General features: G+C 36.9%; 2 protein-coding genes across 2 annotated transcripts in view; both read right to left on the bottom strand.

The window, feature by feature from the left end:
* The window catches only part of LOC306847689 (rho guanine nucleotide exchange factor 2-like), a 51,685-nt gene extending 48,191 nt beyond the window's left edge, over positions 1 to 3,494 (bottom strand). The window contains exon 1 of the mRNA XM_079381793.1: positions 3,256 to 3,494. The gene's annotated coding sequence lies outside the window, so the exon portion shown is untranslated. The remainder of the gene's footprint in view (positions 1 to 3,255) is intronic.
* A 405-nt stretch (positions 3,495 to 3,899) lies between these two features.
* Positions 3,900 to 21,312, bottom strand: LOC306847359 (death-associated protein kinase 2-like). Its single transcript, XM_079381270.1, has 12 exons — positions 21,223 to 21,312; positions 15,197 to 15,365; positions 12,808 to 13,029; positions 12,257 to 12,395; positions 11,633 to 11,762; positions 8,997 to 9,045; positions 8,263 to 8,289; positions 7,660 to 7,812; positions 7,273 to 7,318; positions 7,070 to 7,159; positions 6,316 to 6,396; positions 3,900 to 6,205 (listed from the first exon to the last, which is right to left on the bottom strand). Exons 2-12 carry the CDS (start codon positions 15,256 to 15,258, stop codon positions 6,125 to 6,127), a joined length of 1,080 nt encoding a protein of 359 aa, XP_079237396.1. The 5' UTR covers positions 15,259 to 15,365; positions 21,223 to 21,312; the 3' UTR covers positions 3,900 to 6,124.
* Positions 21,313 to 24,137: the final 2,825 nt, after the last annotated feature.

Genomic DNA, 24,137 nt, shown 5'->3' with positions numbered 1-24,137 from the left:
CAGTCAGGTTTCCTGAATACTTCAGTCTATCTGCCTTTGGTCAAATAAACAAATATTTGCCTCAAATATCACTGGTTATGCCACATTGCATGTTGGTTGAATGCTTTTAGCTTATATTGCTAACCATTATAAATTTAGATGTAATTAGGGTTGCGGGGATTTGATGACAAAAACATTTGGCTATATTATAAAAAAAAATTTCTCCTAAAAAATTTAATTATTCAGAAAGGATGCTTTAATTTGATCAAAAAACACTAAAATTATCCTAAACAAAATGATCACAGAATGATTTCTGAAGGATCGTGTGACACTGAAGACTGGAGTAATGGCTGCTGAAAATACAGCTTTGCCATCACAAAATTAAATTATTATTATTATTATTATTAGAAGAAGATGACGCATTATTTCAATTCATTATTTTAAGTTCACAAGTAAGACACCTACATGCAAAGTAAAACCTGCATCTAGTAAAACAAAGCATGTATTGTTCATTACTCTCTAAGAATCACGCAACATTTTTGTGATGGCTGAAAGGCAACAATTTTCTTTCCAAGCTTTCTTTTAAATGTCCTGTGATTTTCTTACAGCCTATGTTATCATATTCCCCTCCCTTCTTTCATAATCCACTGATGTCATGTTCACACTGGGTCCCTCTCCCAAAGAGCAAACATGCCGGACAATAGGAGAAAGTACAGTGTACAATGAGTCAGGGTGAACTACAGGTCGGCAGCTGCGTGCGAGTGTGTATGCATACGCATGTGTTAGTGTGTGTGGTGATTGCAGGTGCATCACTGGCAAACTACATTCAGTTCATGACTCACCTGAAAGTTATCACCATTAGCAACTGGAATAGCATCCAAAACTGAGGCAAATGCACTTTTGACATTTCAGTGGAGCCTCTGAATTGTACTGCAGAACTCATTTTGTGATCTGCAGGGCCATCAAATAAGCCAATGTACCTTACATTTTAAAGCAACAGTTCACCAGGAAAAATCTAATTGTAATTTTGTACTCACTCTCATGTCGTTTCAAACCTGTATGGCTTTCTTTCTTCTGAAAGAATGTTCACACTGCTCTATTTTAAAGGGATAGTCCACCCAAAAATTAAATTTCTCTCATCATTTATTCACCCTCATGTCATTGCAAACCTCTGCTGTTAATATCAAAGATAAAGTATTATTTAAAGGGATAGTCCAGCCAAAAATAAAAATTCTAACCCTCATGTCATTTCAAACCTGTATGACTTTCTTTCTTCCGTGGAACACAAAAGATATGTTGAAGAATGTTGGTAATCAAGCAGTTTCAGGTTTTGTTTAGTTTTGTTCATATGAAAGTCAATGGTATCCATAGCTGTTTGGTCATCAACATTCTTTAAAATATCTTCTTGTGTGTTCCACAGAAAAAAGAAAGTCATAAAATTTGGAAAGACATGAGGTTGAGTAGATAACAGAATTTTCATTTTTGGGTGGACTGTCATTTTAAATACACATTTTATCTTTAATATCAAAGAGGGGGCAAAATAGTTTAGAAGAACCTTGTTCCTTTCATTTTCCTTGCGCCCTCTCACTCCCAAGATGTCTACCCCTCTCGCCACCTTGTGTGCTGTCAGTCACCAAGTGACTATAAACATAGCCCTCCACCCCCTCCAGTTTGTCACTCCAATTCTACTTATCCCCTCTTCCTTTTCTTATTCGCTGTGAAGAAGGCCACATGTATTCTCAGAGGGGGGTTCTGACTAACACAGAACTCTTTAGCATGCTGAACGGCTCTTACTAATGACTAGATCTCTGTTTGCTGAGGTTAAGAGGTTTCCTGTTACTGCAGACTTTGATCAACTCAAGATTAACTGATGAAAAGCACTTCAAGTTCTCAACTATATACAGTAGATCATATTTAAATAATCTGAAGAATCATTGTAAAATCATTAGACCAAGAAACTCTAAAAGGTCAAAAGATCAAAAGAAATGACACTTGAATGCAGGGAATGACCTCGCTTCAAAAGCTTCTTTGTAAGAAATCAATGCATTTGCAATCAGATCAACTGTTCCTGAGAATCTCTGATCTTTAGGTCAGCAGAATGAAATGGAACTGTTTTAAAGTTACAGTGTTCCAAGAAAGCATTCCTATCATATTTGCAGCATGAAATAATGAGAGATTACCTGTTTACGACACATTGCCTTCTATGGCACCCCCCCACGTAATGACACAGTTAACAACAACAACTGTGCCGTAAACACACTTGAGACTCAGGCCACACACATTCACTGGATTCGCTGACCTCTGTTTAATGTTTTCCTATTTTATTATTGCCATATATGCCATTTCATTGCTATTTATAGGTCAGTATCAGTATTTTTTTCATTTATAAAAAAAAAAAAGAATAATAACAGTAAACTGTAAAAATATATCATTTTAATAAATACAAATATTTAAATTAGGCCTAATTATTACAATATAAATAATGTTTATCTACAATTACTAATTTAGTATTTTTATAGGCTATATTTGAACACTCATTTAAGATGCCTATATATTATTTAATGCTATATAAACGGACCCATGTTTGTCTCTTTGATGTTATACATTCATCTGTCACTTTTCCCCGTCTCCACCGCAAAAGATCCTGATCCTATTTACTATGATCTTTTCTGTGTCAGTTTCACCCCGAACCTCTGCTTTCCCTGGTTCAATCCTCTTTGCTCATTCTCTCACTCTTTTCTCTCTCCATGAAGTCATGTTTTTAAACAGAACTCCATAGGTAAGAAAACCACCAGGGCCCTCACACAAAGGTCTCAGGTAGCACAGGGGCCCCTGGAGATTACAGATATAGGGCCAGACACAAAGAGCTTTCTCTAGCACACATTCTCAGCATCCAAATAGCATTTCCTGCTCCTAATCCTTTTCTTTACTCTAAACTGCTGTCTTTGTTTACTGAATGAATACAGAAACGGCAACGCGCACACACGAACACGCACAATTAAGTATTTAACAACATATGGGATGATTAAACATTTTAACATTTTGCATTTTTGAAAGACTCCTGAAAAAAACACACACAAAAAAAAACACTGTATAATGCAGGAAATGTACATTTTCTTGTCCGTTTATTCACCTTATAAAGTCGTTGAACAAGTAATGGCACTTGTTAAAAGACTTAACCGGTATTAGATAGCATCTTTCTTTTTCTCTTCATTTTTTTTTTAATATGTGTTCCCACTTAATAAAAACAGTATGTAATAACTTTTAGTAACTTACCTGTCCGCTGTGATGTTATGTTTATATTATATCCTAACGCCTTTCTGTCAATTTCATCCAGACAGACGCTCCTCGAGGTTTACTTTGTCTTCAAAAACATTTAAAAAATCCTCTTGGTGGTGTGTTTATCTTAGCGACGTAGACCAGGTGGTTTCCGAGACGTTTTCACTCTCGATATTACCGGACAAACATCATCATGCGCTCGTCCGCTCGCTCTCGCGGCCTCTGCTCTGACCAGCGTCGCCACGCCCACATTGGTGACGACACCACAGGCCCAGGTGTACTTCTGTGGGACTGCATTTATAGCCATATAATTTAGACAGCACACTCCACGTGTGTGTTTAAGACAGTGAAGGAAAATTTATTTGGGATTAATGAAGAATATCTAGGCCTATCTAATAATTGGTTAGCAACCGGGCTTATGTCAGGGTTCCTACATTGTTTGACCAATGAATTTTCATGACTTTTTCAAACATTTGTGAAGACCTACATAGGTTTATTATTAATTTTTTGTCTTGTCAGTTTATTAATTGATTTTCTTGCTCTGGACATCACACTCTTGAAATTCCCTGATATTTCCAGGCTTTCCATGATGATTGTAAATCAAAATGTTGATACGTTAAAACAAAATTGATTAGACATATTGAAGGACAAACTGCTTTTAATTTACACCAAGCAGTATCAAACAAACCAAGGACACACATTAAACTAACAAACTGTATAGGAAAAACCGCATGCACCACATTGCTTTTTTTTCATAACTAATAGTATCAAAATATAAAAAAACATGCACACACACACACAAAATCACTGTTCACAAATACACAGATGCAAATGAGACAAATAATGCATAAGAAAACTTGACACAAAGACTCGTTCAGCAGAAATCTCACTCATGACATGCTGCATTTAAAAACATAAATAAACATAATAAAAACAAAAAATGATATTGATACAAGCAGTGGTCTGTTGAAATATTTGATACATTAAATTGTGATTTTAGGCCTACATAATATTACAGGAATTACAACCCTCAGGCAAACGTTACATAACAGAAGACACAGTAACATTCTTGCAAGGCAGGTATAGTATACAAAATATATCATGACAAGAATATATCATATTAATTTGTGCGAAATTCACATTACAAGTTCTATAGGCAAGAGGGTAAAATGTTGTAATGTCTGGATATTGGAAGACTTCTCAAACTAAACAGTGATTTTAAATCTACAAGGAAGACCAGTAGCTTTTGAAAAAGACTAGTTTAAATTAATATAGTTTCTTGAGACTCTGAAAGTAAAGGCAACAATTAGTGTCCAGAATAATTCAAGCAGCATTTCATAAAGCTCTACACTGCATGACACCATTCAAGTACATTTAAAGTGGCTCTTCATATGAAATCTCTGTTGATTAAACTCGATGAGGAAAATCCATAAGTTGTAAAACTGTTAATTGCTTTGCATGTCAAATATGATTTATAACAGCCGTATATATATGTCATAAATGAATACCATTGTTGTTCAGAGATTACCATAATGAAGATGCCTACTAGATATTAAACTCGCACTCTTTTAATATTTCAACTACTATTCAGCGATACAGAGAAAAAGGCAACTGGTTCAATCTCACTATGGTATCAATAAAGGGAATAAGGTTTGGCCTCTGGTAGTTTAATACAAGACAGAACTTGCATTGGTCTAGATCATGTTTTTGAGAAAATATGTATTTTAAGGCACTCAGCCCAAAAGTCCTCCCTTATAATTTGGGTTGCTTGTTTTTGTTGAAGTACATTCAATTATGACCCCGTTTACACCTGGTTTTAAGATCCGTTCTGGCTGTTTTAATCATATGTCGTCAGTACTAAATGGGGTTCAAAATGTTTCGTGATCACTTCACTCAAACAACATTCAGAGGTAGTCATAAATGCATGTGACCGTGTTGCATTTGTAGTGTAATGTAAAAAGACTGCCTACTCAGTGTATTTCTAAATAATATGCATTTAAAAAAAAAAAAATGTAATTTATAAATTTGAACATTTTTAACATTTTATCCTTTGAACTCCTATTACAAGCTGCTAAAATGTATTTGAGCTAGATGTTAGTACCGAGTATAAACGGGGCTTTAATATATTCAAGTTAAATATTTAAACACTACTATTCAAAAACTTTGGGGTTGGTAAAATGTTTTAATCTCTCTAATCTTTCAGCATCCATTACTCCAGACTTCAGCGTCACATGATCCTTCAGAAATCATTCTAATCTGCTGATTTGCTGCTCATTAAACATCAGTATTGAAAACAGTTGTGTGCTATCTTTGTAGAAAAAAATGGCATTTATTTAAAATAGATTTTTTGTATCTAATGCAACCTTGCTGAACGAAAGTATTCATTTCTTTAAAAAAAAAAACCTGCCCAAACTTTTGAACAGTAGTGTGTATAGCATGTATATATCCCACTGAAATAAATCTGAAAAAATAAAAAAAACTATTAGTTTAAGAAAAACATAATGTTGTAGGAACATCCTTCAAGACACCTGACCCTCCTGTCAACAGCACGTCAGGTAGAAGCATCACACTCATTCTATCAGAGGTAGAACTCTATGAACACACTTGCATATTAACATAGAAAACCACAATGATCTCATGACCCCATCCTTCTTTCAGATGTCGTCATCCACTGTAACTGGATACGCAGCTGGTGGTTGGGCAATTGCATGCACTGAGGTTCAAGGCCTTTGGGTAGGGAAAGAAATCCTTTGGATTACGGCCTGTTTCTCCCCTGTTGACAGTAAAAGTACTGCAGGTTGAATGAGCACTGCCGCCTCGTTACAGGGAGATACTTGTGGTTTGTGACTCCCTCTGTCGGTAAGATTTATGAACTGCTACTAAGACGTCTGCGTAAGAGAGAGGCAGGTTTTGTGCCAGTGTCCTCCTGATCGCTCTCACAGTCTCTCTGATTAGGAAAAAACAGGAAAAGTCAAGACGCATTGCATTGTTTTTAACAATTAAGCACATTTACCCTGTGCTTCTCATTACAGGAATGAGAAAGAATCTTATTCATACCAGTTCTTGTTGACCGCGGGCCTTACACAGTAACTGCAGTCGAGAAAACCGGTTACAAGCCGAAACCATGTTAAAGGACATCTGTTTGGTGAGAAAAACAACTAGTTAGTTAATAGTTAAGAAATATTACAGCCTATCTGTACAAAATATTCATCACAATCCAGACAGAAAAAGAGCAACAAAAGGGCATCATGACAGAGTTACATAATGACTCAGTGTGACTCTACTGAACAGCAGGTGTCTCTCTTTACTCATAGGTCTGTTAGTTTAGAGAAGTGAGTCATTTGAGTCAGCTAAGGTAGTGTTAGCAACCGGTTCAGACACTTAAAGGAACAGTTGAGTAATTTTGCAGTCCTGTGTCACAACTCTAAGTTAAAATTCTTGCAAAGGAATAAATAACAGATTTTTTGGTGAACTATCCCTTTAAGAGACAGTGAGACCACAGCGAATAAAAAGAGCATGTATCATCACATTATATAAAAGCAGCTGCTGATTAAATGTAAAAAGGCACTGAATGCAGAAATGAGAGGCTGATATGACAAAAATTGCAAAACTAGATGTTCATTAATACTACAGGAGGGACAGAGAATGACGGAGGGAGACAAAAAAACATAAAAGACAAAGCATGCAGTGAGACACACAGGTAGTGACAGAAAAAGTTGGTCTGTGGGTAATGAGTTTACACACTCCAGCCAACAGCAGGCTTCTCTGACCATGTAAAAAAAAAACCAACAGCAGTGACACGAATACCAACCTTCCATTTCCTCCTCGCGTTGAACTTCTTAAAGTTCTTCATGTTGATGGAGGAGCGGTTTCTCTTGGCTATTTGAGTTCTATTGAGAGGCTAAGAGAGAGAAATGGATGCGGAAAACAGTTACTGAAACGATCAAGGTCAAATGAAAAATAATTACATCATAAAATGTAATATGAGGAAACGGGCGAGTTCACGCTTCTCACCTTAATCCAGATGTGAACGAGACACTCTTCTGCTGTCATTCTTTCACTAAATACAAATGCACAAAAGTAGTATAAAAATATTTAACCTTTATAAATTATTCATTAGGCAAAAGTTAGATTAGACAGTTAAAGATTAAATTGAAATAGCAGCTTGAATCTGAAATACTGTTGATATTATTCCCTCAAAGCAGGGAATCTTTCAATCTTTGATAAAAAAATATATTTTTAAAAAGTACAGTATTAAAATGTACAAACAAAATCATGAATCAATATTAAATAAGATAAAAAATAAAAAACATCTTTTTAAATGATTTGGGAAACTTTCCCCTACTCAAAACCAATTTATAATCCCAATTATTCTAATATAATGAATCTGATTGTTGTTACCTCTGGTCTTTAACTAGTAGTTTCTGGATGAAATCTTTAGCCATGTTGCTAGTTTGGCTGAAGCAGTGAGGCTCAAACTCATAGTTCATTGCCACGATGTTCCTCAGCGTCTCTTCATCTGTGTCACCTTGAAACGGTGACAGGCCGCTCAAACTGATGGCATAAATATACATGGATAAGAAATGTCTTTACTTTCATAGCTTCCAAGAGTTTCTACATGTATTTTTCCTGCAATCTCTCTTCACAGTAATCTAGGATACTAAAAAATATGTTAACCTTTAAAAAATATGCACACCACCATTAAGATCAACTGCTTTATCCCTGTGTGAAGATAAAGGCTATTACTGGTCTGTCTGTTGGTTATCTACTCCATATCTGGTGTACGTTATTTCTGACATGACTGATCTCATCCCACAGGACCTGACCTATAAACTTGAAAAAGCACATTGCTTGTCTAACAGAGAGGCTTTATTTCAGAAGTAATTTATGTCCCAGTTAAAATCTGAATATTTGGAGCAGCATTTTGGGTTGCAGACTGATTCATAAAGGATTTGACTGTCAGGAGTGCTATCATATGATTAATAACAATGGAAGATTACTTACAGAATGTAGGCAATGACACCAATGCTCCTGAAAAACATCACAAGAACACGATTAATCATCATTAACTGAATCTTAAAACTGGTATATAGAATTCTAAGCAATTTAACATGCAAAAAAAGTACAAATATTTGACAAACTATTGTAAACTATTTTAAATACAATATTTTATAAAAAAAAAAACATAGATATTATTTAAAAATATATAATTCCAAAATATAATTCGAAAGGTTTACATTTTGATATAGAAATTCATATTTATTTATTTAACATATGATTTTTTTCCTAAGTGACTCACTTAAATTTTCACATTTTTATCAGTGTTCTCTGGAAATCGAACCCATGACCTCTGCTTTGTTTGTGCCATGCTGTACCAGCTGGGCTTCAGGAACGAATGAGATGTAAACCGAAACACGTGTTATGCTAACATTATGCTAACCAGACATGAGTTGTTGTCTTCGGCGCAGCAGATGATAGCTACTGGTTTTTGTCAAAAGCCAAAATAGTTTGCCTTCTGACAATGTTTCGCACTTGACACCCATATTCAGTTGCATATAATGAAGTAAAAATACATATACACGCTGAGACAGATACACACTGTTTAATGAGCACCTGGAGATGTCGGAGAAAGACAAATCAAGTCTGAACATGCCTGTAAACTCCCTTATGCACTCTAACACTATATTTCCATGTATGTATGAGTGTTTGTGTTGCTAATTTAAGTTGGTAAGCCTTACCACATATCTGCTGCTGTACCGAGAGGCTCGTAGTTGATAATCTCAGGGGCTGAAACAGATGGAGAGAAACAAAGGCTTAAGTCAAGTAAAAGTAAAAATCTCCAACTCTTCTGTTGGCTCGCCTAAATTCTTCAGCATTTTTTTAGTAGCAACAGCGCTCCGAACTCATTTTATTGCATTAATCAATGTTTCAGAGAGCTTTGGCCGGACAGAAACAGACATATTCGAGAAGTCAAACTGACAAAATGACACCATTAAGTGCATTCTTTGAGACCAGCAGCACATGCTCATGTCCTCACATGAACCACAGTAGACTGTGCTCTGTTCCCCACTGAGTTTCATACGAACAAAGCTTCAGTTTAATTTGATACAAACCCAGCAGGGGATGATTTAAAGTAGCTGACTTGCAAACAAACTAGGCATGAAGGCATCTCCTGTTAATCTCCAGTCACTTATTTGACTGAAAACCACACAAAGAAATAGTTTAACAAACACAAAATGTTTGGAACAATATGAGAGTGAGTAAATGAGGACATTTTATTTTTTGGGTTAACTATCCCTTCAAAGTGGACAAACCCGTTCGTCTATCAAATGAAAATGTGTTTTAAATGACAAAGTGGTGGTGATAGTTTAATTATTGAGGATTTTGGCAGCTATAAAGGTTCGTCTAAAAGTAGGGCTGACTCAGAAACTGGAGTGTTACTGAAATCACAATTCAGCCAATCACCAGATGTGCTTAGAAAAACACTCAAGCTCAAGTTGTTCACAAAGGACGTCCTCGTGATAAGTAAAGTGCTAGTCACTTTGAACAAGAGGGTCTGCTTAATATCAAGTAGCATACTACTTCTGCCTAGTCTCATGGAGAAATAATACTTGGTTTGTCTAAAAACCAATATTCACATTTTTCTCTGTACATTTACATTTATTCAGCAGGGTATAACTATATTTACAGGAAAAAAAATATCTTAATCTTTTTTTATTTCTTAATAATTATATATTTATATCATAACAACTAATAATCAGCTCAAAATCAGAACTAAAACTAATTCTGTTTTGCATTAAAAATGATCCCTATTGATATTGGTTGTAAAAAATAATATTAGTCTCTAGTCTAGTGAAGTACACAGTTTCAGGCCACACAGACAAAATATGTGTGCATCTGCATTCTGTCAAGGTCAGTATTTAAAAGAACACTGATAAGTGTAGCTGGATAGTGTGTGTGTGTGTGTATGTCACATTTCACTATGTTTCCGTTAGGTTAAATGAATTGATGAGCTGTTAAATGACTCAAGGACATTTCTGCAGTACATCAGCAGTGACATTACATGTGTGATCTCACAATAGTTATTTCTGTTCCTGTCCACTCAATTTTCAGCTGAACTTATGCAGCTCTGCCATTTCATCTGAAGTTAGTCTCCATGGAGACAGCTAGAAATAAAAATTGTGCATATTGCCAAAGGCAGGAACATAATGCACGCTGAGACAGAAGCAGGTGTAGAGTCAAACACACACTCGAGCAGATGCACACACTTCACAAAACATACTGTACACAGGTATGTAAATGCAGGCACTATTATTATCAGTCAGTAAATATAAAAGCACACAATCAACTGTTGACACATTTATTATTAGCTGCTTAAATAATAACAAAACCGGTTTAACAGTCCAGAAATTTGAAGGTAACTCTATCGCCTCCCTTGAGTACAGAGGTTTGTTACCACCACGTATGAACGTTGAAGGGACAGTTCATCCAAAAATGAAAATTCTGTCATTAATTAACTACCCTCATGTTGTTCTAAACCCATAAGACCTTCGTTCATCTTCAGAACACAAATTAAAATATTTTGTTTACGAGCAGAGGAATACACACACGTGTCGTGGTACTGTCGTGAATGTCGGCGGAAACTAACACGGAAGAGATGAAATTGTTGAATAAAGTCTTTATTTTGTTTTATTTGCGCTCTTGGATTTCATCAAAAATATCTTAATTTGTGTCTTACAGGTCTGGAGCAGAATGACAGAATTTCAATTTTTGTGTAAACTCTCCCTTTAAGTATACAATACCGTCAATAAGATTTGATATTTTTACAGAATTTATAACTTTTATTCAGAAAGGATGCATTAAATTGATCAAAGTGACAGTAAAGACTTTCATACTGTCACAAATCTATTTGAAATTCATTCTATTCTTTAGAACTTTTTATTCATCAAAGAATTCTGAAAAAAAGCAGTATAACTGTTTATAACATTGTTAATAATAAGAAATGTTTCTTGAGCAGCAATTAATATAATATCAAAATAATTTCTGAAGGATCATGTGACACTGAAGACTGGAGTTATGATGCTGAAAACTCAGCTTTGCATCACAGGAATAAAATACATTATAAAATAGATTTAAATAGAAAACAGTTCCTTAAAATTGGAAAAATATTTCACAATAACACAGTTTTTACTGTATTTTGGAGGAAATGAATGCAGCCTTGGTTGAGCATAAAAAACGTTTTATCTTCTTAAATTCCGACTTCAATAGGTATTGGACAAGCATTCAGGTCTTCATTTGTATATTTGCGTAGGTTTATAGCCTTTAAATGAACACATTCACTTGAACTCAAAACCACACAGACTGAACCACTCACCAATATACTGAGGGGTTCCACCTAAACTCTTATACTCTTCTCCTTGAATGAAGCGATGAGCCATGCCGAAATCAATGATCTTGATGTCTGGATTGGGAGCGTGTTTGTCTGACAACATGATATTTTCCGGCTGAAGAACAAGAAGGAAGATAAGAACATGCCTTTTGCCTTATACACAACACAAGTTTATTTATTTCTATTGTAAATTATGTGTTTAGTTTATTAGGTTGTACATTTTTTAAACCTGTGTAGGTAAGGTTTCTTTCAGAAGCTCAGTGAGGTTTGATGACACAGATGTAAATAAATATTACAGATATTTAAATATCTAATAAATGTAGAGCATTTAAGGGATTTTCACAATGTGAATGCAATCAAAATATATGTCTGAATAAATATTGTTGTGCTCGAAGTGTCAAATTCATTTTGGTCAGAGGTGACAGCTTGGGTGAGAAAGGTATACAGTCTATTTCCTCATTACCATTTTGAAATCTTTATAGGAAGTGACATGTTTGCTACACAGAGTTAAAATTTACTTTCGAAGGTCATTTGAAAATGTGCATGTGGTTAATTGGTTCGGTTTTTTGACTTGATGGAGGCTAACATAAAAATAGGCTTCCTGCCTACCTTCAGATCAAAATGGGAAACGTTTTTTTGGTGCATGTAGCTGACACCTTCCAGAATCTGCTTCATGAACTCAATAGCGTCCGTCTCTGTGAGGTTTTCTTTCTCAGCGATGAAATCAAAGAGCTCGCCACCCTTTATGCTATATACAAAAAAGATAAGATCGACAAGAAAGAAGAATGAACAATAGATCAAAGAACAATGAAAAACTCTTATTCTCATGTAATGCAATTTTTTTCAATTAAATATAGCATTTAAATTGAAAAGTGCAACTGTAATTAAATTGAATAAATGCTGCAATGTGAATTTGGGAGTAAAATTTGTTAAACTGTCATGAAAAAAATTATAATTTAAAAAGAGGTCAGGCAAAATATATTTTTTTACCTTTTATTTTTAGGTGAAATACGATGGACATTTCGCATGGTGATATTAATCATTTTATAACTTTCTGTTATTTTCAATACAGAATCATCCTTCCTTTATTGAACACAATCTCTCAGGTGTGTTTACTCCATATTATTTTTTATGTATTTAAAAAACAAACACATACTCACAGCTCAACGATGAGGACCACCTCTGCCCTGCTCTCAAAAACATCTTTGAGAGACATAATGTTTTGATGCTGAAGACACTGTAGGATCTCCACCTCCTTCTCCACACTCTTCTTCTCCAGGCCCAGCCTGCTTCCTGCACCTTTCTTCAGCTTCAGGAACTTCCCCGCCCACAGAACACCAGTGGCCCGTTCCCGCACCTCACGCACCTGCCCGAAATGACCACTAGGATAGCAATTGACAGAATGAATGGAGATATGGCTTAAGATAAGAACTAGGTATTCAACTGTGTTCCTAAAAAGGGTCAAAATTGCTAATCAAATATACAGTACAATGAATGTATAGTGAACCTAAAAGAATATTTAGTAAATAGTGGGGGAAAAAAATTATTTGATCCCCTGATGATTTTGTATGTTTGCCCACTGACAAAGAAATGATCAGTCTATAATTTTAATGGTAGGTTTATTTGAACAGTGAGAGACAGAGTAACAACAAAAAAATCCAGAAAAACGCATTTCAAAAAATTTAATTGATTTGAATTTTAATGAGTGAAATAAGTATTTGACTCCTTCGCAAAACATGACTTAGTACTTGGTGGTCAGACGTTTCTTGCAGTTGGCCACCAGGTTTGCACACATCTCAGGAGGGATTTTGTCCCACTCCTCTTTGCAGATCCTCTCCCAAGTCATTAAGGTTTCGAGGCTGACGTTTGGCAACTCGAACCTTCAGCTCCCTCCACAGATTTTCTGTGGGATTAAGGTCTGGAGACATGGCCCCGTCCATCGTCCCTTTGATGCGGTGCAGTTGTCCTGTCCCCTTAGCAGAAAAACACCCCCAAAGCATAATGTTTGCACCTCCATGTTGGACGGTGTTCTTGGGGTCATAGGCAGCATTCCTCCTCCTCCTCCTCCTCCAAACACGGCGAGTTGAGTTGATGCCAAAGAGCTGGCTTTTGGTCTCATCTGACCACAACACTTTCACCCAGTTCTTCTCTGAATCATTGCCAAACTTCAGACGGGCCTGTGTATGTGCTTTCTTGAGCAGGGGGACATTGCGGGCGCTGCAGGATTTCAGTCCTTCACGGTATAGTGTGTTACCAATTGTTTTATTGGTGACTATGGTCCCAGCTGCCTTGAGATCATTGACAAGATCCTCTCGTGTAGTTCTGGGCTGATTCCTCACCGTTCTCATGATCATTAAAACTCCGCGAGGTGAGATCTTGCATGGAGCCCCAGACCGAGGGAGATTGACAGTTATTTTGTGCTTCTTCCATTTGCAAATAATCGCACCAACTGTTGTCACCTTCTTACCAAGCTAAAAATAAGATAAAAAAAAAGCCTGCTCTGACAACTAAAATTAGAAGGTAGTAAATATTTGGGTGGTGTAATATTATAATACAATGTCATTAATCAATATATTAGGATAACCCATGTTATTTAAATTACTTATTATTTATTAATATGATTTACTAGACAATAATGTTAATAGACAATAATGAGCAATAATAATTCACCACACTGTAGGATGATGCTATGACAAATTCAAGTGCACAGCTTCACTTAGGCCCAATTATTAATTTAGTTATATCATTTATAATTTGAATAAGAGAACAACACCAATAAACTTCGGGTAATAAAAAAAAAAATGTTTTATTCATTACATCATAGATCGGATTTTTAATTTTTTTTTATTCAGGAAACGGCCAGACTAGAATAAATAGCAACACAGTAGCGAACAATAAACGATATGGCAAGACAAAAATGAAATAATAAAACAAAAGGTTGACCAATTATGAGTAACCTTAGGCTAAAACGTCTAAATATAATCTGGATCACTGTCAGATGAGCCGTCAGATGCTAAATCGACCCAAGATGCATAACTTAACCATCAGACTCTCCATCACTCGTGGCATTTAGTGTTACTAATACCTAACTTCCATAAACCGCCTTCTTTTAGTAATTTTTACTTTATTTATGAAACTGATAACCGCTAAATCAGGTATATAATGCATGTATTTATATAATGCAAAATTTACCCCGTTCTAGTGTTAAGAGAGTGCTCCTAATCTCAGCTCCTTACCTGTATAAAAGACACCTGTGAGCCAGAAATCTTGCTGATTGATAGGGGATCAAATACTTATTTGACTCATTAAAATACAAATCAATTTATAGCTTTTTGTTATTGTTGTTTTTCTGTCTCTCACTGTTCAAATAAACCTACCATTAAAATTATAGACTTAATTAAAGTATACATTTATTTTAAAAAAAGAAATAATAATCTCAATGATCCAAACTTTTGGACAATAGTATATACCATGATACTGTCATCTGATGCATCTTTTTTTTCAGTAAAAAGAATAAAACAGATAAAAAACAGCTGTGCATCTCTTTACCTTCCCAAAACATTTCCAATCTCATAAAGGTCTTCAACATTATCCAGCTTGAAGACAGCCATGCTGCTGTCTCTCTCGGTCTCTTCGGTGTCCTCTGTCTGTCAATGTCCAAAGGAAAGATATGGGCTACTGTATAGTGCTCATACTGGGGTTAGCATTAAGTCCACACCTATAAAACACAGGATGGTTGTAAGTGGCCTATTTCTCCAAACAAACGGAATACTTTTCTTTCAGAATTGAACTAAACTTGCATAATCATTTACATTAATTAAGCATTTCATGACTTTAAAGGCTGCTCTGACAGCACAATTATACTAGCTGGGAACAGAGAAGGATAGATGTCTGGAAATCATTTAAGAGTCCCCAAAGGGCAAACATCTGGAATTCAAACCCATCTGATACGCCAGAACTACATACATGAGAAAGAATGTTGCACTAAATTCTCTGGCAATTTAAACAGATGTAAACAAGACAGTGCTTTAAACTTTAGCCAAGTGTGGACAAACCATTAGGTCACAATGTGCAACAGAGAGCATGACTAGTGTGGAAAACTGCCAGACCTCAGTTACCCTTCCGTGATTATATTAAAGCATTCTTAAATAATGAGTCCATTCCCCACACTGAGTTGTGGTGTAATTAGTTTTCAATTGCTTACGCACTTTGTCACTATGGGAGGAACTAATAAGAAAATTAATGAAGAGGAGTTGGGAGGAGAAAGATTATTTATGGAGTGACAAGACAAACAAAGTCTTGTTTTGGCATATCTGTCTGCCTGTTCCCCCATATAATCTATCATTTATCCATTTCAGAGGAGAAAATGTTAGATATAAATCTAAATGGTGTGATATTGAAGGTGGATTATTTCACATTGCATTGCAATCAATGTAAATAATGTAAATGTGCTGTGAATGTGGAAAATAAGGCAACTGCAAATGGCAATTTATCTGATTTGTATACAAGCTGGACAAATCTGTTGCGTCTGCAGGTGAGCAAACACTAATTCAAAACTATAATAATAATAATAATAATAATAATAATGTAGACTCTCTCTCATAGACTAAGCATTGCTATTATTATTTATTATATTTTAATAAACAAACTCTAGATCTGAAGTAGCAAATTTTACACTTGACAACTACCCTGATCACACTAGCAACAAGCCTAGAAATGCCCTAAAAACATTGCCTGAACATCCTAACAACCATACAACAAAGCCCTGGCAACAACAATCAAGAACACCCTAACAATGCCCTAGCAACCACACAGAACACCCTGGCAACCACCCATAAATGTCCTAGCAACAACCCAGAATGTCCTAGCAACAAACCAAAATATCATTGCAACCATATAGGAATGCCCTGACAAACAAAGAGCACCCTAGCAACCATCCAGAATATCCTAATATGCACCTGCAATGCCATATCAACAACCCAGAAGACCGTAGCAACCATTTAGAGGACCAAAGCGACTATAAATTAATCCCCTGGCAATACATAAAAACATAGCCACCAATAATGTCTTTGCAACAACAAAAGCTCAGAGCACACTAGCTTCAATATAGCCCTAGCAACCACAAAAACACCCTAGCAATCACCCAGAATACCCTAGAAACCACCTAGCAATCACCTAGCAACCCAAACACCCTAGCAACCAACTAGCAATGCCCTAGCAACTATAACACCCTAGCAACCACCCAGCAATGCCCTAGCAACCAGAACACCCTAGCAACCAATGCCATAGAAACCACAAAGAACACATTCTAACAACCACATAGGCAAGGCAAGGCAAGTTTATTTATATAGCACATTTCGTACACAGTGGTAATTCAAAGTGCTTTACATAAAAGAAAGTGAAATAGACATTAAAAATCAGTAAAAACATGGAAATAAAAATAATAAAAACAAGGAATTTTAAAATGATATAGAAATTGATTTAAAATAAATTTAAAGAAAATGATTATACATAAAATTCATTGCAGTCAGTTCGGACATATAGCACAGTGCTCATTCAACAAATGCAGTTAAACAGATGAGTTTTGAGTCTTGATTTAAATGTGGCTAATGTTTTAGCACATCTGATCTCTTCTGGAAGCTGGTTCCAACTGCGGGCCGCATAATAGCTAAAAGCAGACTCCCCTTGTTTTGTGTGAACCCTTGGTATTTCTAACTGACTCGATCCTAATGATCTGAGTGGTCTGTTCGGTATATATTCAGTGAGCATATCAGCAATATATTTAGGTCCTGGGCCATTGAGTGACTTAAAAACAAGTAAAAGTACTTTAAAATCAATCCTAAATGTAACTGGAAGCCAGTGTAAGGACCTGAGGACTGGTGTGATATGCTCAGATTTTCTGGTTCTAGTCAGAATCCTGGTAGCAGCATTCTTGATGAGCTGCAGTTGTCTAATGGTCTTCTTGGGAAGGCCGGTGAGGAGACCATTACAGTAATCCACCCTGCTGGTGATAAAGGCATGAACAAGTTTCTCCAAGTCTTGACTGGAAACAAAACATCTAATTCTTGCAATGTTTTTGAGATGATAGTATGCTGATTTAGTTACTGCTTTGACATGACTACTGAAACTAAGGTCTGTCTCCAGAATCACCCCAAGATTTCTGACTTGATTTTTAGTTGTTTGACCCCTAGAGTCAAGGTATGCATTCACCTTGAGAACTTCATCTTTGGTTCCAAATGCAATGACTTCAGTTTTCTCCTTGTTTAACTGAAGAAAGTTCAAGCAACATAGCAATGCCCTAGCATCCAGAACACCCTAGCAACCACCTAGCAATGCCCAAGCAACTAGAACACACTAGCAACCACCCAGCAATGCCCTAGCAAACACAGAGAACACCCTAGAAACCATATAGCAATGCCCTAGCAACCATATAGAAATGTCCTAGAACCCAGAGCACCTTAGCTACAATATAGCCCTAGCAACCAAACAGCATGCCCTGGCAACAACAAAAAAACCTTAGCAACCACCCCAAACACCATAGCAACCACATAGCATTTCCCTTGCAACCTCCCTGAAATGCCTGAGCAACAAACTAAAACACCCTAGCAACCAGTGTCAGGGTTCTGTCACTTCGGTCTAGTTTATTCATGGTTTTGTGACGGAGCCCTGACACTCCCTTCTTGTCTTGTTTTCTGGTGGCTTCAAGTGTGCTCGAGCCACGCGCTCTCTCGTCTGCGTGCTCTGTTTCATGTTTGGGCGTGGTGTTCAGATCCTGGCACTCCTGTCTTGTTCAGGCTCAGTTCTGGTTTCGTGTCGGGTTCGGACACTCATGCTCCAGGTTTGTTCTTGCTGTAGGAGCGTGCAGTCTCGAGTTCGCTCGGGCCGTGCGCTCCTCTGTGTGTGTGTGTTTTGTTCGGCGAGCGGTTCAGTTTCGGCCGAGTGCTTTTTCGTTGTGTTGTTGCATGCAGCTCGTTCTTCGGCTGCGTGCTTTCTCTTGTTTTGTCTTGTTCTGTGTTGCACGCAGCTTATTTTTTCACTGGCTGCGTGCTTTCATGTTTGTCATGTTTTGTGTGAACACGCGGCTTATAAGTCTCCTCATTAGCTGCGTGTTCGTGTCCTGTTTTACACATGGCTAGTGATTTTTGTTTTGCTGGCCATGTGCTTGTGTTTTTGTTTTGTGTGAGAAAATGGCTGGTCTTGTTTGGTTCTATGTGCCATGTGCTCTCATGTCAAATGTCTTGACCCCACCCACCTTGTTTCCTGATTATTGGTTAATTTGTTCCACCTGTGTTATCTTGTTACCCTCCTCATTTGCTCCCTTCATAATCTGCTTGTGTTTGCAGTCCTGTGCCAGTTCGTTGTCGTATGTTCCCCTGTCGTGTGCTGATCCTGTCCTGTCCTGATCCTGTCCTGTCCTGCCTTGCCAAGCCTGCGAGCTGTCCTGTTTTTCCCCTACGGGGTAGTTTTGGTTGGTTTTGTTTATTTTTATAATTAATAAAAGCCCATTCTCTGCAGTACTGAGTCCACACCTCATCCCTTCACCCCACAACCCTGACAGTACGAACTGGCCAAAAGAGGACTCAGCAGAACAATGGGCATCTTCTTGTTCCCATCTCCCTGCCCCTCCGCTCATCAGATGACTGCTCAACACAGGAGGCCGTCCCAGAGCCGCCCTTTCTTCCTGCCCAGCCAGCTCCACCCAAGTTCCTTGCCCTGCCGGCTCCACCCAAGTTCCTTGCCCTGCCGGCTCCACCCAAGTTCCTTGCCCTGCCGGCTCCACCCAAGTTCCTTGCCCTGCAAGCTCTGCCCAAGCTCAAGCTCCTGGCCCTGCCAGCTCCGCCCAAGCCTGTGTTTAGAGGGAACGGAACAGAGATGGAAAGCCTGTATCGATCAACAGTTCTTTTCCGAAATATCACCCCACCCATCTCACTTCATTGTCCTACAGTAACATACCAGGAAAAAAGCCACAGAGCAGAACAATAGCCTTCATTGCAACACAAAACCCCCACTTTTGCTTCATTGGAACAACACTCACTCAGCTGTGTCAAATTACACATATCCAGTAAAAACTATGCTCAACAATTAAGTTTCAGCTTGGGTTTGTGTCATTTTTGCATCATCACTGCATTCTGCAATATTTCAGCAAGTACATAGACTATATCTTCTATCCCCTTATGTTAGCTACTTTATTAGCTACTTTATTTTGTAAACTCAGCCAAATGTGAGTCAAATGTGTGACTGTGCCTGCGGGTTTAAGTGTGTGATTTCTGAAATTTGAAGAGCAACTTAAAGAGCAATTCCAAAGCCAGAAAACATCCTGCTGAATCAAGATCAGATGTCCGGCCATAAAACGCCCAAAATAATGATTACATCCTTGATTAAGATCAAAGTCACAGAGAAAAATGGTAAGAAAATCATGGGGAAAGACAAGACTAAGACAATAATGGACAAGACCTATATATATATATATATATATATATATATATATATATATATTGTATATATGTACCACAGCACACACATACACAGCAAACGCGAGCGCGCACACACACAAAACGTATACTATATAATATGTTGACATACAGTATTCCTATACTTTGCTTTGGTAATATGCAAAATTTCTACTTGATCTAATTTTTAATCTCAATATAACCTGAAGGCTGAGTGAGTACTGTTAAAATACAGCTTTGACTTGAATAAAACCAGTAAATCAGATGTTATAATATAAATCACATGTTAGGTTACCTGACAACTTGTTTTACAATGTGAGGAAAAACACATGCAGTCAGTAACGCCTACTTTCCAGTGCAGTTTTCAGCTAAATCTATGCGCTCTTAACCAAATATGGACAAATAAACTAGCATTTCTTGTTTTTTGAAAAAACCTAAATCCAGAAGAAAGATCGGGTCTAATTGGTTACCCTCAGGGCCTGGGAGGTTTGCTAGCCAGAACCCTGGTAGGATACTTATTTCTAGGTGCTAACCACCTGGATATCACTAACTAGTTATGCAACAATCTGTGTTTCTTGGTTATTTCATTAATAAAGTCTGTGGCAGTCAACTGCCAGTTTTGAAGCTCGCACAAGGTTTTTACACAGCAGTATAGTCTTGGGAAATTTTAAAAGCAAATGTGAATAAAAGTGAACGTTTAAGCCGCCAGTTTTTGCTTTTGTTCCGTTTTGCTTTGGTGTGGCAATAACAGAACATTTCACGTGAAATGAAACGAAATAGCATAATTTAATAAATACAGTATAACCAAATCGAACGTCCACTGTCCACTCTGTGCAGAACACGACCGAAGCCTGAGTGTGGAAACTTGTTCGTGTCGCATTCTCGCGCGTCGAGTCTGTTTAATCCACTGCGAGTGTTTCTGAGCTCCGCACATTGGAAGCCCTGAAGTGTCACGATCAAGATGCAACGATTAAAATAGTGTACATTCCCTTGTATTAGTAACTTCTATCAAGCACTGCGACATATGTCCACATTTTATTTTCTCTTATCTCCCTGATTTCAGAAGAGCCTATTCCTTGTCAAATCCCCTGTAACCTGAACAATCGGTTGAATTATGGGACGTACCTGGCATAGATCCGTCATGAAGCCGCGTCGTGTCTGTTTGACGGAAGGTATGTCCTCCTGAGCTCCGTTCGCTGCGGACGCGCTAGTACTGAAATGAGGAAACGCTCGTGTTGACCATGTCAGTGCAGTGCCCGCATGTGGCAAGCCATTTTAACACTACTCATCTACACTAACTCTTTTTGCTAACTTCTCAAAATTTCTAGTAAGCAGTCGATCCTATACTAATCCTGCTAAAACAACTAGCCTAGTAGTGAATATAATCCATTTAAATGTGGAACTCAGATAATAACCAATCACAGGTATGTCATCAGGATGTATTTATTCTATTTTACTACTAGTATCTACCCCCCCCCCCCCATTTATTTATTTATATTAAATAAATAAGTACTTTTTAACACTTCACAATGTATGTATAGTGCCACAATCAATCAATCAATAATTAAATAAAAGTTTTCAATACAAATTAGCAAAAGTCAAGCTGCAATACCAAGCAGGACCACAGGGAGACATTAAAAAGACCACTAAATCTTTAATATACGGATCCATTCAGAATCGCTAAATCTCTGACCCCCGCACAATCAGCATTCATTATAAAATACGTTTGCTTTTAAGCCAAATATGCTGAAAAAAATTATTTTACTGACATATGGATGTAAGTCACTATTCTCTCCGTAATCGCTGATAAAATCAGCATTAGTGCTGTTTTGAGCTTACTGTTTGAATTCGTTCACTGGATCCTTGGACTTTCCAGGAGTTTACAGTTTTAAATGATGTGATTGCAAAAGCCTGCTTCTTTTCATTTTAAGATATGATTTTCGTTATAAAGCACTGATTCAAATTAGTAATAATACTAATCAATAATTAATTATCATTCTACTACTCCGCGCACCTCCCCTGACATGCTCTCGCGCACCACACAATGAAGCTTGACCGACTCATTCACGTGATTGGTCGAGATGAGAGGTGATCCCGCTTGGGTAGTGTGATTTACATAGTTTCTATATAATTTCTAATCATATAGTCTAATCACCCAGACCCTGACGATTTTACTCTGAGTACCGGCAACATGTCAGAAGTGCCGGTACGCACAAAAAAGTGCAAGTGCACTTTGAAGAGTTACAAATCTAAATAACAAGCTTAGGAAAACTGGAATGGGTATCAGATATTGAGATACATACTAGTTACAAGAGAATAGTTGAAATTTGAACCACAGGCATGAATTTACAAAAAAATTGTATAGCATTTACTAGTAAAACTGGAATAGTTAGGCCTACTTATCACCTCTAAAATAGTGACTAGCAGAGGAATAAGGATCAGCTTCTAACAAATACATAAAAGTGAAACTGGAAATGTGAATCAGTCTTTACTACAAAAACTATTTACTCCCAGAAAAAAATATTCACTTACAAACTAGTACCATCTAATGAATAGTTAATAGTCAAGTCAAGTCACCATTATTTATCTGGCCATAGGAAACCAGCAGTTTAATAGTAAGATTCAACTATATATTGATTGCCACTGGATTACTTGGAGGTAATTAAAAATATATTCGTACTAACATACACCAGTGAGTTTTAAGTACTAAATGTAAAAACTGCTTGCCGCAACACACCTCATGAAAAACGGGGGTGGATGTATCATAGGTAACTCTCTGCAGCTCCATAAAAGTTAAATTGATCCATTAGTCTTATTTGTGCATTTATGTATGAGTAACAAGTCGGACAATTATTAGAGAATTAGTTAAGATGATTGAAATATTGCAGGCAAGAATTAAAGTGGACTCAGCTCAGATCTAATGGCTGGACAGCTGCTCTTATTTAACCAACACATTTTTGAAACATAAGTTTTGAATCAGATTGTAAGGATGCAATAATGTGCATGAAAATCACGTTTAATAAAACCGTTATATATAATTTGGTATGCATGACTTTTGCATGACTATTGTTAGTGGCTATTGTCGAGTGCAACGTAATTTTCATTCCTGTCTCACTCTGAATTTCATTCTCACTGTTAATGTGCTTGCGCCATCTAGTGGATGTGTCCTGTAACTTGTCAGCTAGTCAATATTTGGAAAGAGTATAAAAATAAATTAAATACAATTACAACAATGGACACAAAAGTAAAAATGTTGTTAAATAAGAATTACTTTGAGAATGATTTTGAAATGAAGATATATAATAAAAAAATAACCTTAAAATAAAACATGAAAATAAAATAATATAGGCCTAAATGAAAAACAGAAAAAAGAAAGAAAGAAAAGACAAAGAAGAAATCTCATCATGTATACCAAAACACTGTAAAGGAATGTGGCTTTTTAAAGAGCAGCTTGTGGGAACTGGGCAGAGTAATCTGCTTACTGTTTGTACACTTCTTTTGTCATCTCTTTCTTTTTTCCTCACCTTCATTGTGGTTGTTCTTTCTCATCCTGTGTGGTGAGCAAGTCACATGACGCAACTGTCTCTTCTCTCTCTCTCTGTCTCTCTCTCTCTCTCTCTCTCTCTCTCTCACACACACACACACACACACACACACACACACGCATGTTCTCACTCTCTCTCTCTCTGTCTCACCCTAACAACACACTCACTGTGCTCAAACATAAACAAAGATAAAAAAAGAACATGCACATATACAGGATACACAGATACAAATGTACATGTTCACAATTTGTGTTGAAGAGGGAGACATTCTACAGACAGTTTTAAACAACACGAGTTTTGTTTTATAGACAGGCATTCAAAAACCCAAAACAAATCTACAGAAACCCAATAAAACTGCAGTAACATGACATTATGATTAAAAAGTCAATCAATTTAAGACGACCTCCACTTTTACATATCAATTTTGCAAGCTATGTTAGTACATATCTTTTCAACAAGCCTTTGTTTTAAAGAATGTCATAATTATGTACTCGT

This window comes from Barbus barbus (genome assembly GCF_936440315.1).
Source record: "Barbus barbus genome assembly, chromosome: 27".
Classification (NCBI taxonomy): domain Eukaryota; kingdom Metazoa; phylum Chordata; class Actinopteri; order Cypriniformes; family Cyprinidae; genus Barbus; species Barbus barbus.
This window is presented reverse-complemented; position numbering and strand designations above follow the sequence as displayed.

Coding starts and splice junctions, on each gene's coding strand:
- LOC306847359 (XM_079381270.1), bottom strand. CDS start 15,258: ATGGCTGTCTTCAAGCTGGATAATGTTGAAGACCTTTATGAGATTGGA. Junction 13,030..15,196: donor ATTGGAAATGTTTTGGGAAG/GTAAAGAGATGC, acceptor TTGCTATCCTAG/TGGTCATTTCGGGCAGGTGC. Junction 6,206..6,315: donor CCCGCGGTCAACAAGAACTG/GTATGAATAAGA, acceptor TTTCCTAATCAG/AGAGACTGTGAGAGCGATCA.